This window comes from Leptonychotes weddellii, chromosome 11, assembly GCF_054177405.1.
Source record: "Leptonychotes weddellii isolate Sample4059 chromosome 11, ASM5417740v2, whole genome shotgun sequence".
In the NCBI taxonomy this organism is placed as follows: Eukaryota; Metazoa; Chordata; class Mammalia; order Carnivora; family Phocidae; genus Leptonychotes; species Leptonychotes weddellii.
Genome location: NC_138379.1, coordinates 88,655,311 through 88,672,192, shown reverse-complemented (window position 1 = coordinate 88,672,192; position 16,882 = coordinate 88,655,311). Strand labels below are relative to the sequence as shown.

Sequence of the window (16,882 nt, the reverse complement as noted above, 5' to 3'; positions counted from 1 at the left end):
TTTTTTTTTTTTTAAAGATTTTATTTATTTATTTGAGACAGAGAGAATGAGATACAGAGAGCATGAGAGGGAAGAGGGTCAGAGGGAGAAGCAGACTCCCTGCCGAGCAGGGAGCCCGATGTGGGACTCGATCCAGGGACTCCAGGATCATGACCTGAGCCGAAGGCAGTCGCTCAACCAACTGAGCCACCCAGGCGCCTGAGGCAAACCTTTTCTAACCACCAATTAGACATCAAGGAATATGTTAGCATACACAAAATAATTAATATACATATATTTTTTAAAGATTTTATTTATTTGAGAGAGAGAGAGAGTGAGAAAGAGAGAACACAAGCTGGGGGAGCAGCCGGCAGAGGGAGAAGCAGGCTCCCTGCTGAGCAGGGAGCCCGACATGGGGCTCGATCCCAGGACCCCGGGATCATGACCTGAGCCGAAGGCAGATGCTTAACCGACTGAGTCACCCAGGTGCCTCCAAATAATTAATATTTATTTATAATCTGTTAGATCCTGTGATGACACCAAAATCAAATCTGATTGCATACGTGAAACTTTTTTCCTTTTCTCCTATCCAAACACATCGGGCTATTTTCTTTGCTGTGCAAAGGTTCATATTGACTGATTTGCAAGTCAAAGCAGAAAATCTAGTACAGTTAGAGGAAAATCAAGTGCATGAAATCTATGGATTATTTAGGGATGGAGAGAGATTTTAAGTAAGGAAAGCTAGATTGAGGTCTTGACCCATTGCTTGTAACCTATGTGTCTTTGGGCAAGATACTCAACCATTTTCGTCTACCTCAGATTTCCATCAGTAAAATAAAAGCAGTAACAACAATAACACTCAGGGAGCACACATTAGGTGCCAGGCTAAGTCCTTTACATGTGTTACCTCGTTTACTCTTCACATCAACCCTCTGAGGTGAGTACTACTATATTCCCAACCTATGGACAAGGAAACAGACTTGAGAAGTAATTTGTCCAAGATCACACAGCAATTAAGAAATGAGGCAAAGACTGAAAGTCTAGCTCCAGAGCCCGTGATCTTAACTATTACACTATACTAGCTTATCACAATATAACGTGACAATCAAAGTAGTTAATATATATTCAAATGCTTAAAGCACTTGACACATGTTATTTTTACCTCATTAGAGAGGGTATCACTATAATTAATAGAGAGCATCACGATGTAAAGACATAAACACTGAGATTGTTAATTAGGGGTCCAGGGATTCTCGTCCTGATTTCTCCATAAATTAGCTGAGTGACTGTGACAAGGCACTTAACATTTGGGGTCCAAGTTTTCTCAATGTATACAGATGTATACATTTAAGTACCATTTAGATCCTGCTAGCTAGGAAATGATACTGTTTTGCCATTTTATGCTCTTTTGGATCCAGCTTCCTCTAACGTTCTGGCTCTAAGTTTTTTCTCACAGGACAAATGTTGCATTTTTCTCCCTTGCTCTGGCTTCTAACTGCTTTGAGTTCACACACAAGATTATCAAAAAGTATAACATGCTCAGAAAAATCAGTGAACCATGGAAAGAGGACTCTTGTTTCTTTTCAAAGCTTTGCTTCCTTTGTTTTGTTCTGTTTTGAGTAGGTAATGCATGGGCCTTGTCCAAAAGTTAAAACCCTATCACAAGGCACACATTGAGGAGTCTTGCTCCCTCCCCTGACCCTGTCTACCCTGTCCCTACTGTTCCGTTTCTTTTTTTTTTATTTATCCTTCTGGTGTTTGTCTATACAAGTTCAAGCCATATGAAAGTAAATTCTTATTTTCTCCTCTTTTTTAAACAAAAGATGATACATTATATTCACTTCGTTTTCTTCACTTAACAATATACCTTGGAAATCTCTTGTGCATCAGTACACAAAGAGCTTCATTTACTTTTTTTTTCAGCTGCATATTATTTCATTGCAGGGTAGTACCATAGTTCATTTAATCTCTGAATGAAGGACACTTGAAGGGCATTTTTAATATTTTGCTAATACAGACAGTAATGCGAATAAATTAACACTGTTCACACATCATTTCACACTATACAGCTATAAACACAGGACAAACTCCCAGGAGTGGAATTCGTGGGTTAAATGAATTTATAATCTGTATAAATATTATCATATTGCCCTCCACAGAAGTCAGACCATTTTACACACCAACTAGGAGTATATCAGAGTGCCTGATGCCTCACGGATTCACCAACATCGTGTTGTCAAATGTTGGATTTTTATTTAACAGATCATTTATCTGTTAGGGAAAATGGCAGGCAGAGTAATTTTAATTTGCTCAAAGACAAAGCTTTTAAAAAAGAGTTGGGAAGCTGAAAAGCTGGTAAAAATTTAAAGTTTGGTAGAAATGGATTCTTCAAAGCAGACCCCAAATCTGAGGCTACGCAACAGAGTAATATTTAGAAACCCCTGTAAATGACGACTGACATTGGAATAGAACAAAAACAATTTTTTGTAACCCAAAGCTGTGTGTCAATCAAGTCCAAGGAAATTTGGCAATTGCTCTCTAGTTACTCAATCTTAATCCAAAGAAATCACTTGCTGCCCTACTGGAGCCTGGCTTTAAGCTGTCCCACAATACTATTAACTGAGGTTTTTTTTTTTTTTTACTGTTGTTTTTTACTCTAGTCTGGCCTGTGCAGGAACCAAGGGCAAGCCAGCCCCAAATGTGCAATTCTGGCACGCAGATTATTTCAAGCTTTCTTCATTAAAAGACTCAGGAAGAAATTTTACGGCCTAAAAGAATTTATTTATTTATTTATTTATTAAAAAGACCTTATTTATTTATTTGACAGCGAGAGACACAGCGAGAGAGGGAACACAAGCAGGGGGAGTGGGAGAGGGGGAAGCAGGCTTCCCGCGGAGCTGGGAGCCTGATCTGGGGCTCGATCCCAGGACCCTGGGATCATGACCTGAGCCGAAGGCAGACGCCCAAGGACTGAGCCACCCAGGTGTCCCTTCCTAAAAGAAGTTATATCGTGGACCTGCTCTAGGAAGAGAACTATCACCATAGATACCTATGTTGTAATATGAACTGGGTATGGTAGACAGGGAGCAGCCTAGCAAGGTCTGTTTCATCGAAGTCCTCTCTTTGTCCCATTGTTTCTGAATGGTCCAGAAAAACATTTGTTTACCAAACATTTATTCTTTTTCATCTTCCTGTGAATTGTTTTCTTTCCCTCTAAAATTCCAGACCCCTTACCCCCTTTTCCTTAGTTTAGAATGACATATATACCTCATTTAACTGTCTTTGGAATCTTATGTCTTTGTGGATTCCCTGTAAAACAAAATTAAATTTGACTTTTTTCCTGTTGATTTGTTGCATGTCAATTTAATTTTTAAATCAGCCAGAAAAACCTTGATGGATAGAGTAAAATCTTTCCTCCCCAACACCAGCATATTAACAACTCCAAATTAACATCTGCATATTAATTCCAAAGGCAAAATATACATTTAATGTTTTGAACAGATACCATAGAGCAAAAATGGCAGGAACAAGATGAACAATAACTGGAAGAAATCCCTTTTTATACTGAGTTAATCTCTCTTTTCACACATACACACATCAGCACATGCATTTCTCTCAGATTCAAAGAAATGAAAATGTATAGATTCCATTCTATTTTTTTCTCTCAAATCTAAAGGTGAAAACGTTCATTTTTGATAGAATGTAATATAAAATATGTAGTACATTTTCTGTGTTTGTATATTATAAAAACCACTATACTGAAGGCCATCTGGTATCATTTCTTTTGGTAACACCCTAAACCTTCATTTAATTTAAATGTAAACTTCAACAAACTTCATTCATCAGTAAAATGGTAACGATGCTGATACCCACCTCATAGGGTTTTTGTGAAGATTAAATAACTCAAAACATGTAAAGCACCTAGAAGAGTACTTCGAGTAAGCATTCAATAAATGTTAACTATTATCATATTTATTCTCTTGTAATACTTTTCAGTGACTGTAGAATCTTTGGTAGCCACAATGGTAGGTACAATACATATTATTTCTATATGTTGAGGAAAGTCTTGAAACCTTAATTAATGAATAGCGATCAGAATCAGCTCAGATAGTAAGAGTGATGATGGAAAGGATCCTCTACTGGTTAGTGTAAATGCCGAACTTGTTTGATATTTAAACTCAAACGTGGGGACAAAATAATGGCCCATGTATATATGTCCATGCCCTAATTCTTGGAACCTGTGAATATGTCACCTTATATGGCAAAAGGTATTTTTCAGACGTGATTAGAAGTAGGGACCTTGAGAATGGAGATTACCTTAGATCATCCAGATGGGCCCCAATAAATCACATGAGTTGTTAAAAGTGAAAACCTTTCCTGCTGCGGTAAAAGAGAGATATGATAAAGAAAGGTCAGGGAGGGGCACCTGGCTGGCTCAGTCAGAAGAGCATGCAACTCTTGATCTTGGGGTCCTGAGTTGAAGCTCCATGTTGGGGATAGAGATTACTTAAAATAAATAAATAAATGTTAAAAAAAAAAAAAAAAAGAAAGATCCAAGAGATGTGATGATATCAGGACTCAATCAACTGACCAGATGTTGCTGGTTTCTTGAAGCTAGAAATGAGCCCAAGAATGCAGGTGGGGGGAAAAAAAAAGGCGCCTGGATGGCTCAGTGGGTTAAGTGTCTGCCTTCGGCTCAGGTAATGATCCCAGGATCCTGGGATTGAGCCCCAAGTCAGGCTCCCTGCTCAGCGGGGAATCTGCTTCTCCCTCTGCCCCTTCCCATGCTCGTGCTCACTCTCTCGCTCTCACTTTCTCTCAAATGAAGGAAAAAAAAAAAGAATGCAGGTGTCCCTCTTGAAGCCAGAAAAGACAAGGAAACAGATTCTCTCCTATAGTTCTATAAAGGAATGTGGCCCTGCTGATGCCTCAAGTTTAGCCCAGTGAGTCCCATTTCAAATCTGACCAACAGAATTGTAAGATAATCATTTTGATATGGCTGCAAAAGAGAACTAATACATAAGGTAGCAATCTTATGCAAGGATGTAGTATTTACAGACATTTACTATGCGTTTCGTACTAAAAAATTTAAAGTGACACATTGTGAATGAACAGTACCACAAACCATACATTCTCCTGGCTTAGACCCTTTGAATTAGGTGCACAATAGGCCAGTCTGTTGTTCTACAAACATTTAAGAGGACTTAGTCCAGACCTGAGGCTAAAGAAGACTTTTGAGCTATTGGCAAGAAAATCAAACCCCTGGTATCACTCAAGGGCATTGCTCAATCTGTCTCTGCCTCACACATACGTGTATAAATGCACTGGGTGATTTTCTCATGCCTGGTGAAACTAGATCTTTGGAAACTTTTGGCAAGTAGTAGTTTGGCCCAAATTTCAGAAATTAAAAACATAGCCTACACTGCATTTTTTAAATTGTAGAGTTGAAAGAATTTCTGGCCATTTTCTCCAACTTAAAACTGAATGAAAATGAGTTAACATTGTGCAGCTCACCTTTTTCAATAGCGTGAATAAAGCGCTACCAATCTATGTTACTGATCTCTACTACAGTATGGTCCTGAAAACAAAATATGCCAACACTGAAATATCAGAATTCTATAAATATCTCAGAGGTAGTTAACCTACATGTAAATCCAGTTAGAATCTATCTTCTGAAGTACTTAAATTTTAGAACAAAGTAAATAACCCTTATTTTTATTTTCAACTACAATGTGGTCTCTGTATCAATTTTTTAAGATTTACTGATACTTTATTACCCAGGACACTCAATTTTTATGTGTTTCCTCTGTACTTAATTGGAAAATTAGATTATTTAACTAAGTACGGGTTACCAAATGTATCAAGTTTATTAGTCTTACTGAATATTTGATCTGTTAATTACCAAAAGAAGTATGTTAACAATCTCCCTATGTGATTGCATATTTGCCCATTTTCTCATGAAATTGTTTTATATAAAACATATATTCATAAATATATGCTGTATTGTTAGAGACTTGTAAGTTTAGAGTTGCTGGACATTCCAAATTAATTTAAATGCTTAGCATTTTTTAGTGACCATATTTATCCTTTATAATGCATTCCCCCCCACATCTATTTAATTGGATTTAAATAAAGTCCCTTTAATTGGACAGCAATACAGCAAGCTATCTTTTGATTGTATTTACCTGATATTTTTTTTTATCATTTTATACCTTTTGTAATTTTGATATATTTCTTCTAAATGTCATAGAGTCAGAATTTCTGCATCCTCAACAAAAGTCTGCCTTTTCATTGGTGTATTTAATCCATTTACTTTTGAGATATTGGAACTTATTTTCAAGATTTCATTTTATTCTTTTAAAATATGTGCTTTTAAATGTTTTTTTTTTCCTTTCTTTTATTCTTTCTTTTGGAGCTTAAAGGATGTATTTGTCAGGATCAAGGCTAAGCTATGGTAACAAAAAGTCTTTAAAATAAGTACCTTAAGGAGCATCCATGTCAACTTCTCTCTCGTGAAGCATTTCAGAAGCAGGCTGGGCTTGCAGAGCAGGCTGCAGCAGTCAACGCTGGGAGGCAAGTCGGCCACACGCAGTCACACGGGAACCCACGCTGGTAGACCGGCTCTGACCGTCTGTCATCTGTGATACTTAGCTTCTGTGTTTGCCTCCCACGTGATCACCCTGGTTGCTGAGAGGAAAACAGACAGAAAGGAAAACAAAGAGCTTCCTTTTAAAAAGACTATCTGGTTGCATACATCACTTCTACCTCCATGGCTTTAGCAAAAGCTGTTACAGGGACACACTTACCTGCACAAGCAACTGGGAAATGTGGTCTCTGGTGAGTAAGGCACGTGCTCAGCTAAAGTGCAAGATGTTCTGTTACCAAAAAGAAGAAAGGGAGAGAGGACTGTGTCAATAACACTTTCGGTCTTATTACTGATTACATATTGGTTCAATAATATAATTCTATCTTGCTCTTATTTTTATCTTCTCATGAGATCACAGTTGGTGTTATTATTTTACAACCAATTGTTATTTAGATTTACCCACATGGTTGCTAATTTTTTGCTTATCATTTCTTCTTGCCTCTTAGTCCTTCCTTTTGGGTTCAATTTCACTATTCTTCTTTTTTTTTTAAGATTTTATTTATTTATTTGACAGAGAGAGAGAGAGAGAGCACATGAGAGGGGAGAGGGTCAGAGGGAGAAGCAGACTCCCCGCTGAGCAGGGAGCCCAATGCGGGACTCGATCCAGGGACTCCAGGATCATGACCTGAGCCAAAGGCAGTCGCTTAACCAACTGAGCCACCCAGGCGCCCCTCAATTTCACTATTCTTGAAGAACATTGTATTAGCTATCTATTGCTGCATAACAAATTGCTCCAAAGTATAATGAGTGGAAACAACATTTACGATCTGTTTCTGGATCTGGGGTGGCTTCACTGGGCCCTCTGCTTCAGGGTCCCTTAGAGGCCACAGTCAGGGTGTCAGCTGGGGATTTAGTCATCTCAAGGCCCCACTGAAGAAAGAGCTGCCTCCCAGACCACTCACATGGTCGTTGACAGGATTCAGTTCTTCGTGACTGGATAACCGGACGAAGGTCTCAGTTCCTTGCTGGCTGTTTGCTAGAGGCTGTCCTTAGTTCTTTGCCACGTGAGTGTCCCCAACCCGCAGCTTCTTCATCAAAGCACGTAAACCAAGAGGGCAACAGAGGAAGAGAACCAGTAAGACAGAAACCAAAGTCTTTTGTAACATAATGCACAGGTGACATGCCGTCATTTTTGCTGTATTCTATTTGTTAGAAGCAATCACTAGGTCCGGCCCATGCTCAAGAAGAGGGGATTACACCTAGGTGTGAATCCCAACAGGTGGGGCTCACGGGAGCCATGTCAGAAGCTGCCTACCAAATACCCTCTTTATATAAGTTCTTTCAGTGAGTCTGAGAGCAAGAGCTCTATTAATTTTTGTTGGTTTAAAAGGGTCTTAAACGTCTTCGTTTCTGTCTCATTCTCTTTCCTTCTGGGACTCCAAACAGAAGTGTGTTAGACCATGTGATATCGTCTGACAGCCCAACGATGCCGTGTTCTTATGGTTTTCTAGTCTTTTTTCTCTTTGAATGTCATTCTGGAAACTTTCTATTGCTACATTTTCAGGTTCACTGATCTTTGCTTCCGCGGTGTTACTGACTTCCAACCTTTGTACATTTAGACACTTAAAACACTTCCAAATGGCTCACCATCAGAGGAAAAACAGCATGGAAATCTGATAATACTTAAACCAAACAATACAGAAAATATCACGTTTCAAACTCTTGACATAGCCAAACACACTTAGAGGAACCTTAAATACTTAGAGAAATTAAATACTTCTTTTAAAAATCAAATTGAAAACTAATAAACTAAGTATCTAGATCAAGAAGTTAGAAAAAGAACAAACAAGTAATCCCAAGAACATAGAATGAAATCATAAAGATAAATGAATAAGGGGCACCTGGATGGCTCAGTAGGTACACTGTGTGATTCTGATCTCGGGGTTGTGAGTTTGAACTCCACACTGGGTGTAGAGACCACTTAAAAGTAAAATCTTTAAAAAAAATGAATAAGATTAGGGGTGCCTGGGTGGCTCAGTCGGTTGAGCGTCTGCCTTGGGCTCAGGTCATGATCCCAGAGTCCTGGGATCGAGCCCCGCATCGGGCTCCCTGCTCAGCGGGAAGCCTGCTTCTCCCTCTCCCACTCCCCTTGCTTGTGTTCCCTCTCTCACTGTGTCTCTCTCTGTCAAATAAATAAAATCTTTAAAAAAAAAAAATGAGTACGATTAGAAAATAAAGATATAGCACAGAAAACCACTGTCCAAAGCTGTTATCTGAAAAGACCAATAAAACAAACTTTTGCTAAGATTATTCAAAGAAAAAAGACTCAGAAAATAATATAAGAAATATGAAAAAAAACTCAGAAAATAATATAAGAATTATGAAATGTAGTTATAGATATATCAGAGATTTTTTTTTTAAAAAAAGATAAAACTAGGAAAAAAATTTATGCCAACAGATTTTGAATATCTAGGTGAAATATACTATTTATTAGAAAATTATAACTTTTTTTTAAAGGGGGGGTAGGGCAGAGAGAGAATCTAAGTTCCACGCCCAGTGCGGAGCCTGAAGTGGGGCTCAATCTCACCACACTGAGATCATGATTTTGAGCTCAAATCAAGAGTCAGATGCTTAACTGACTGAGCTACCCAGGCACCCCAGAAGATTATAACTTTTAAATCAGCTTTTGAGTAAAGAGAGAACATGAATAAACCTGTAAGTATAGCAGATAAATAAAGGGAAACAAGCCTTTATCTTGCCTTTCCCACACAGGTTCAGAGGAGATCTGAATAGAAGATGAAGGCAAATCTGTCTAGCGAAGTAGTCTAGGTGATCAATGGAGAAGGAATGATAGGATTAGAACACCTGCATTTTGCAACCCCAAGCGAATTGTTCATCACCAGTGGCTAACGTGACAAAAAAAGACAACCAACTATTAACATTTGAAGGATAGGGGCGCCTGGGTGGCTCAGTTGTTAAGCGGCTATCCTTGGCTCAGGTCATGATCCCGGGGTCCTGGGATCGAGCCCCACATCGGGCTCCCTGCTCGGCGGGAAGCCTGCTTCTCCCTCTCCCACACCCTCTGCTTGTGTTCCGTCTCTCGCTCTTGCTGTCTCTCTTTCAAATAAATAAATAAAATATTAAAAAAAAAAATTTGAAGGGCACATTAAGAAGTTAAGAAGTATATAAAAAGTAATCTTAACAAAGAAACGGGACTTGAAACTGAGCAAGTCACTTGATCCAAGCTCTGATTTGCATGTAACAATTTAATTGTAAGCTGTGACAGAGGGATTTCTAGTGCGTAAGGCTCCCAAAGATGCATCTGCCAGAGAATGGTTCCTCCAAGGACTGGAGTCCTGGAGACCGGTTCTAAGTCAGCCAGGTTCAGGCTGCTAACATAACCAGCAGAGGAGAAAGGCATGATACGGGACTGATGGGCGGTGGAAGGCAGAGTTTGAGGGGGGTTGTGTGTCCAGCTGGGCAGTTTGTTTTATGCTATAAATAAATGGTGATAAAATGTCACTCAAGGATTTTCAAGAAAGTAACAGAATCATACCAGTATTTTAATGGGATCAGCCTACTAGCAGTATGGAGGATGTCTTAGAGCAAGACAAGACTGCAGGCAGGAAGGTCAATTAATTTAAATATCAATTATATCTTTATATTTAGGAACCATACCAGTATCATCAGCCATATTAATAAATCACCTGGGGGTAGAGTAATTTCTTGTGGTGAAATCTACTTAGGTCTAATTTTGTATTCTTTTTAAAAAATTTAGATAATTGCTGACCTTATTCCTAACTTATAGAGACCCTGTAGACTCTAAAGCATCTACTACCGAATATAGAGTTGAAAAATGTGACATGTAAATACACATTAATAATATATAATAATAGGGGTACCTAGGTGGCTAAGTCAGTTAACTGTCCGACTCCTGATTTCAGCTCAGGTCATGATCTCCGGGTTGTGAGATCGAGCCCCGTGTCAGGCTCTGCACTGGGCATGGAGTCTGCTTGAGAGTCTCTCTCTCCCTCTGCCCCTCCTCCTGCTCTCCCTCTCTTAAAAAAAAAAAAAAAATATATATATATGATAAAATTATATGTATAAATACATAATAAAATATAATAAGAATAAAAATATCATTTCTTGTGTTTATGCCCTGGACTTGGGACCAAGAAGACCTAGATTTACAGTTTGGATCTACAACTCACTAGCAGTATGATTCCAAGAAAACCACCACTGGGCACCTCAGTTTCACCTGTAAAATAAGAGGGGAGGGATTATTTTCTTCACTGCTGTGTCTGCAGCACTCACATGGTGATCTACACATTGTTTATGTCAAAAAATATTTTTTGATTAAAGGCATTTATTGATTAAAGGCATGTCTACTCTACAGAGTTGCTGTGATAATGAAAGGAGATACACATTGTGAAAGGTCCTAACACAGCTCTTAACAGAGACGTTATTAAATGGCCGTTTTGTGCCAGGTGCTGGGCAGACGAAGATGAGTAAGACAGCATCCTTACTTCGGTAAGCTTCTGCCTAGAGGGGCTACATAAAGTATGTACGATGGAGCACACAGTACCATGAAGTGCAGAGTAGGTGCTCAATAAACACCGAATCTGAATTTTTATGACACTTTTCAGTTTACAAAGCACCCTCACGAACATTACTCTATTTGAAATAACAGGTACTATCAGTTTTACAAGAACTGACAGAGGTCTTAGGCATTCAGCAGAGGGGAAGGATGATCGGTTGGGATAAACAGGCACAACTTCATAGGAAAGACATAATTTGAAATGAGCTTCAAAATATGGACAGATTTTGACAGGAGTGAAAGATGGAGAGGTGGAAGCTTTTTGTTTTTTTAAATAGGCTCCAAGCCCAAGGTAGGCCTTGAACTCATGACCCTGAGATTAGGAGTCATGTGCTCTACGGACTGAGCCAGCCAGGTGCCCTGGGGATGGGAGTTTTATAAGATGGAGAAATATATAAATCCCCTCTGGAATACTGCTGAGTTGATATTAATCTTTGGAATCAAGCCTTATCCATCTTTGAAAATCCAGAGAACGTTTTCCATCTTTAATTTTCAGGTACATGCTTCAGGAATTGTCACGATTACTAATGGAAGTTACACGACAACATTCATTTATTCGCCAATCTTTACTGCCCACTTGATATGCTCAAAGCCATGTCACGGGTAGTATGAGGGCTACTAAGATGAACAATGTATATAAACTACCCCACAAGGCACAAAGCTGGAAGCACTAAAACCCAGCTGAAGCTGGATCTGTTGAGAGAAGAGAGAACATTTGCACTCCCTGCCCCTCCCGTTTTCTTCCTACAATTAATTCATCTCACTGAAGATTTGATCTTATAAAAAAAAATGAACTGTTCTTTACAACTTCCTCTTTCCGACTACTTGTCGGGTTTGTTGTGCCCTTTCCAGCCTGAAAGTCTTTCTCTTTATGGGAAGATTTAGACAATTTGGGAGCCAAACGACTGCCCTCCTTCTGCCATCAGGTTCAATGCCCAGCACACCTTGTCTCAAGAAACTTTACTCAGGTCTATACTTTCTTGTTCTGAATATTCTTTAAAGTATCTTTTATTGTGTTCAGCACAATTTCTGCAAAATCCACTTGACTATGATCTTTAGCGTCTTTAAAGATGGCTTTAGGGAGGGGGCCCAGGAAGTTATCACATTAATGTTCGTGACGCACTATGTACGCCATTGTGCGTTTTTTCTGTAACCCTCAGAACGGCCCTGGAGACTGGAACATCTTATCAGCGTTTAAGTGTTTTGGAAACTCTGATCCTCGAGGACAAGAATTCATCCAAGGTCTCAGAGCTCAGGAGTGGCAGACCTTGGATTTGAACATTGCTATTTCTGACCTCAAAGCCCATGTTCTCTCCACCACAACGTATCAATCATGATAACGTGTATTTTTAATCTCATCTTCCTTGCGTTTTGTAGAAGCCCCTAAGGGAAAAAAACTCAGTTCATCAAAAAGTTTCCAAACACATGGATTTCATGTGCTGAACAAGCATTTATTTACCCTGGATTATTACCTTTCTCCAGTATCCCCGAGTTTATTCATTATTGCGACCTTTACAACTGTACAATCATAATTGTTCCTGTGTATCACGTCTGTCGGCACTGTGATATTTCCTACTGTCCTTGTTCGACAATGCCCAGACTTCATTTCCCCCCCTAATTTGAACTCCAGGATGATGATCGCCCACATTGGTTTTTGTTTTGAACAGGGAGAAGGCGAGAGGAGCGAGGAACAGACGTGGTTTCGTTACCTGCGGGTCGTTTCACCTCAACTTTCCGTCCAACGTTCGGCTGCCTCGTAGAACTCACCGTTCCTGCGTGCCCACGGGGGACGGAGCTGCAAGGCGCCGGCCCACCTGCTCGGTAGGTGCGCCCACCCCGCGCTCAGCCCCGCCCCCTGGAGGCCACACCCGCCCGGGAGGCGTGGGAACGGGCAGGGGGAGGCGCCGCACTTGGGGTGCCGCCGGGTTTATAGGTCACCCGGAAGGCGCGCGCAGTCCGCGGCCGCCGCACGGAGCAGGTCCTCGCCGGGACCCCAGCCGCCTTGCTCCTCCCCACGGGTCCCCGGGCGTCCGGCGCCGGCACAGCGGCCCGTTCGCGCTCGCCGAGCCTCTCGCGGCCGCTGCCGTGCGGCCTGCGTCGCTTCCGGTTGTTACCAGACCACCGGCTATGGCCGCCGCGGGGGGCGCCCGGCTCCTGCGCGCCGCGTCCGCGGCCCTGGGCGGCGCGGCCCAGCGTTGGCAGCTCCTCGCCGGACCCCGCGCGGCACCGGGCCGGGGCGGCGGCGCGGGGGGGCTGGCCCGGACGCTGAGCGTGTCGGCGCCGGCGCGGAGCAGGTGAGGCGCGGCCCGGCGTGCGCATGCGGGCGGGGGTCCCCCGGCGCCGCGGCCGGCTCGTCGTGCGGTTTCTCGTTCCGCTGCCCCTTCTCGGGCGCCTGCGTCCCCGGCGCTGCCCGCGATTGCTCGCCCTTCGCCCCTCGGGGCCCTGTCTCCCTTGTGTCGCCCCGCCGTTTCCTTTCCCAGCCCCCGACGCCTGCGGGAAGCGGGGCCCCGGGACCCCGGCTCTCCCTTTCCCCGCGCCTCCGGGGTCCTGCAGAAAGCCATGCGCTCTGCCGCCGGCCTTCTCCCGTGGTTTGGCTCGGCGGCTGACCTTTGCTTTGCCGGGAGCCTGCAGTGACCTTCATAAGATGTTCCCTACGGACGTCCTGGCCAGCAGTTCTCGTTCTGGGCCTTTCCCCGGCCCTGTTAGGACACTGTGTGTCCAGTTCTCTGGCAGGGGAATGCCTGTTTGGAATACACCCACTTTGTCCCCTGTACTTCCCTGTCCGCTCTCGGAGCTGGTAAGAGGGCTAAAAGCCTCTGCCTTGCACTGGCAAGGCAGGGTTTTAAACTGGGCTGAATGTCTAACTTCTGCATTACTGTAGGTCTCAGTTTCCCCACTTATAAATGGAGCATAACACCAGTATAGACCTCATACGGTTATTTGAAGGATAAGTCAGGTAGGACAGGTGGTCTTGTGCTGGCAAATGGGGAGGGTTCAGGGGATGCCACTTGGTAGCGGTAGCTGCTGAGGCCCACGGTGCTGTGTTCTGTACTGTTGAAAGAGATGTGAAAAAATTTTCCCCAAATATGTTGAAGTTTAATATTCTTGGGCATATTTGTTTTTCAAAGACACAATCCCCTGCGATTTAATAGAGTTAAAATGTACTCATCATTTCAGAGTGTAGCAGTGTAGCCTTATGTAATCCAGGTCTCTGAACAACTCCCTGACCCCTCGCTGTCCCGGAGCAGGATGCAAGAACTGGGGGGAGAGAGTGTTGGATTTGTATGCTGCCTTATCTGGTTTCTTCTTGATAAGGCCCCCAAGAACAGAGGCTAGGACTTAATCATCTTTCCCCTTCATCCTATTATGTAGTGTGTGCTCAATAAATTTTTGTTGTGTGGACTGTGAGGGAGATACTGGAGAAGGCAAGCCAGATTTATTTGTCCGTATCTCCCTGACATTTCCCTTCCTTGACCCCTCTACATGCATATGTCTTGCTTTCTGCAAAGGATGCATTCTTGAAAAATCGTGTATAAATTGGGACATATATTGAGCATATTTACGAAACTAGTATTTAAAGAAAATGAGTGCTTTTGTAAATGGGAATTATGTCCCCCAAATTTATTAAGTTTGAACTTGGTTATATCAAGTTGTGTCAGAGGGAAGCACATCTGTTCCATTCCCTCATAATCCTGCTTTCCTCCTCATTGGCACCGTTTCAATGGATGGCCTTGTGCCTTGTATTACAGACTTTGGAGCTACAACTAGATTTTCCAACTCTTACTGTCTGAGGCTTGTGTTTTCCAGTTTGGATATGACTAACCACATGTGGCTATTTAAGATAACCTGCGTTAAATACAGTGAAAAGATTCAGCATTCCATTTGCACTGGCCGCACGTCAAGTACTCAACAGCCGCGTGGGGCCAGTAGCTACTGTACTGGACGTTGCAGGTACAGAACATCTCTGCTAGTGCAGAAAGTTCCATGGAACAGAGCAGCCTGAGGCTGTAGTCCCGTCTCGGGAAGTTTAACATGTAGCTAAGTCATCAGTAATTGAGAGTTGAAAAAACTCCTTTTGCTCCAAAATATCCTGACAAAATACTTTATATTTCGTAGTGATTTAGGTTCCAAAGGGCTTTCACAAAAATTGTTGTACTTCACTCTCAAGAAAATCCTGGGAGGTAGGTGGGATAGGGAATAAAAATTTCGTATCAAGTAGTTGGCATACTAGGAATACAACTCAAGTCGTTTTCGCTTGTTTTCTCGAGCACCGTAAGCGTTAATAATTCTGTAGCCCATAGAGTCATTTGGAAGAGTTTAGGTGGTTATGGAAGTAGGGAGCCCTAGAAGGGGCCCTTTCCTTGGACCAAGTGCCCCAGGGGCCCCCCCGTATGGTGAAAAGGTGGGCATGAGCAGCTGTCACTTCCCTCCCTGGGAGAAGTCTGTTACGAACTTTACCACCGCCTTCCCTTTTTTTTTTTTTAAATTTTATTATGTTATGTTAATCACCATACGTCACATCATTAGTTTTTGTTGTAGTGTTCCATGATTCACTGTTTGCGTATAACACCCAGTGCTCCGTTCAGGACGTGCCCTCTTTAATACCCATCACCAGGCTAACCCATCCCCCCCAACCCCCTACCCTCTAGAACCCTCAGTTTGTTTCTCAGAGTCCATAGTCTCTCATGGTTCATCTCTCCCTCCGATTCCCCCCCCTTCCTTTTCCCCTTCCTACTATCTTCTTCTTCTTTTTTTTAACATTTAATATATCAGAGAAAGGCATGTATCATATGACCTCACTGATATGAGGAATTCTTAATCTCAGGAAACAAACAGGCATGCTGGAATGGTGTGGGGTTGGACGGATGGGGTGGCCGGGTGATGGACATGGGGGAGGGTATGTGCTATGGTGAGCGCCCTGACAACTTCCTTAAAATACCTGCTGTGGTTGAGCAGAATAAATGACAGTAGGAGAAGGTAACAGGTGAAGAAAAGAGTTGCGTGTGGTGCTGACTGATTAATTGATGGTAGAAGATTTAGAAGGATTGTATTTCTCAGTGCATGAAATCTTATCCTGGGGAACCCCTCAATGCTTTTGGCTAGTTCTCAGAATTGGGGAGGAAATATAAAATCCACCAATACCAATTACTAATAGCAAACGGAGAAAGTTATTTGGGTAACATACATGTGTATAATGCTTTAAGGAACAAAGTTTCCACAGACTTTAATTGTCTCAGCCGCTTGGTGAAGTCACTGTTGTCCCCATCTTCCCCCCCCGCCTCCCCCCCCCGCCAGGAAGTAAGTGGCTTCCCACGGTCTTCTCATGTGTGTGTGTCAGAAACACAGCTAGAATCTGCATCTGATTCTTACATCCCATAGTCTGTCAACTGTGGATTACCCTTCCTCTCTCCTTTCTGCGTCCTCTCCGGTCCTTTGGCAAACCTTTCATTGCTCTCACTCTGCAGTTTTTTCTGGGGACTGTACACTTTTTTTTTTTTATTCTTATGTTAATCCCCATACTTTACATCATTAGTTTTAGATGAAGTGTTCCATGATTCATTGTTTGTGCATAACACCCAGTGCTCCATGCAGAATGTGCCCTCCTCAATACCCACCACCAGGCTAACCCATCCTCCCACCCCCCTCCCCTCCAGAACCCTGTTTGTTTTTCAGAGTCCATCGTCTCTCATGGTTCGTCTACCCCTCCGATTTCCCCCGCT

The 16,882-nt window shown here is 42.3% G+C and overlaps 1 protein-coding gene and 1 long non-coding RNA gene across 3 annotated transcripts in view; one reads left to right on the top strand and one right to left on the bottom strand.

The window, feature by feature from the left end:
• LOC145716324 (uncharacterized) overlaps window positions 1–13,024 on the bottom strand; it is a 70,103-nt gene extending 57,079 nt beyond the window's left edge. For both annotated transcript variants that reach the window (XR_014138938.1, XR_014138939.1), the window contains exons 1-4: window positions 12,872–13,024; window positions 7,528–7,650; window positions 6,786–6,854; window positions 6,461–6,666 (exon numbers count right to left, since the gene is read on the bottom strand). This is a non-coding gene — a long non-coding RNA (uncharacterized LOC145716324). The remainder of the gene's footprint in view (window positions 1–6,460; window positions 6,667–6,785; window positions 6,855–7,527; window positions 7,651–12,871) is intronic.
• A 105-nt stretch (window positions 13,025–13,129) lies between these two features.
• The window catches only part of FDX1 (ferredoxin 1), a 28,876-nt gene continuing 25,123 nt past the window's right edge, over window positions 13,130–16,882 (top strand). The window contains exon 1 of the mRNA XM_081799523.1: window positions 13,130–13,456. Coding sequence (XP_081655649.1) covers window positions 13,290–13,456 — 167 coding nt within the window. The 5' untranslated portion in view covers window positions 13,130–13,289. The remainder of the gene's footprint in view (window positions 13,457–16,882) is intronic.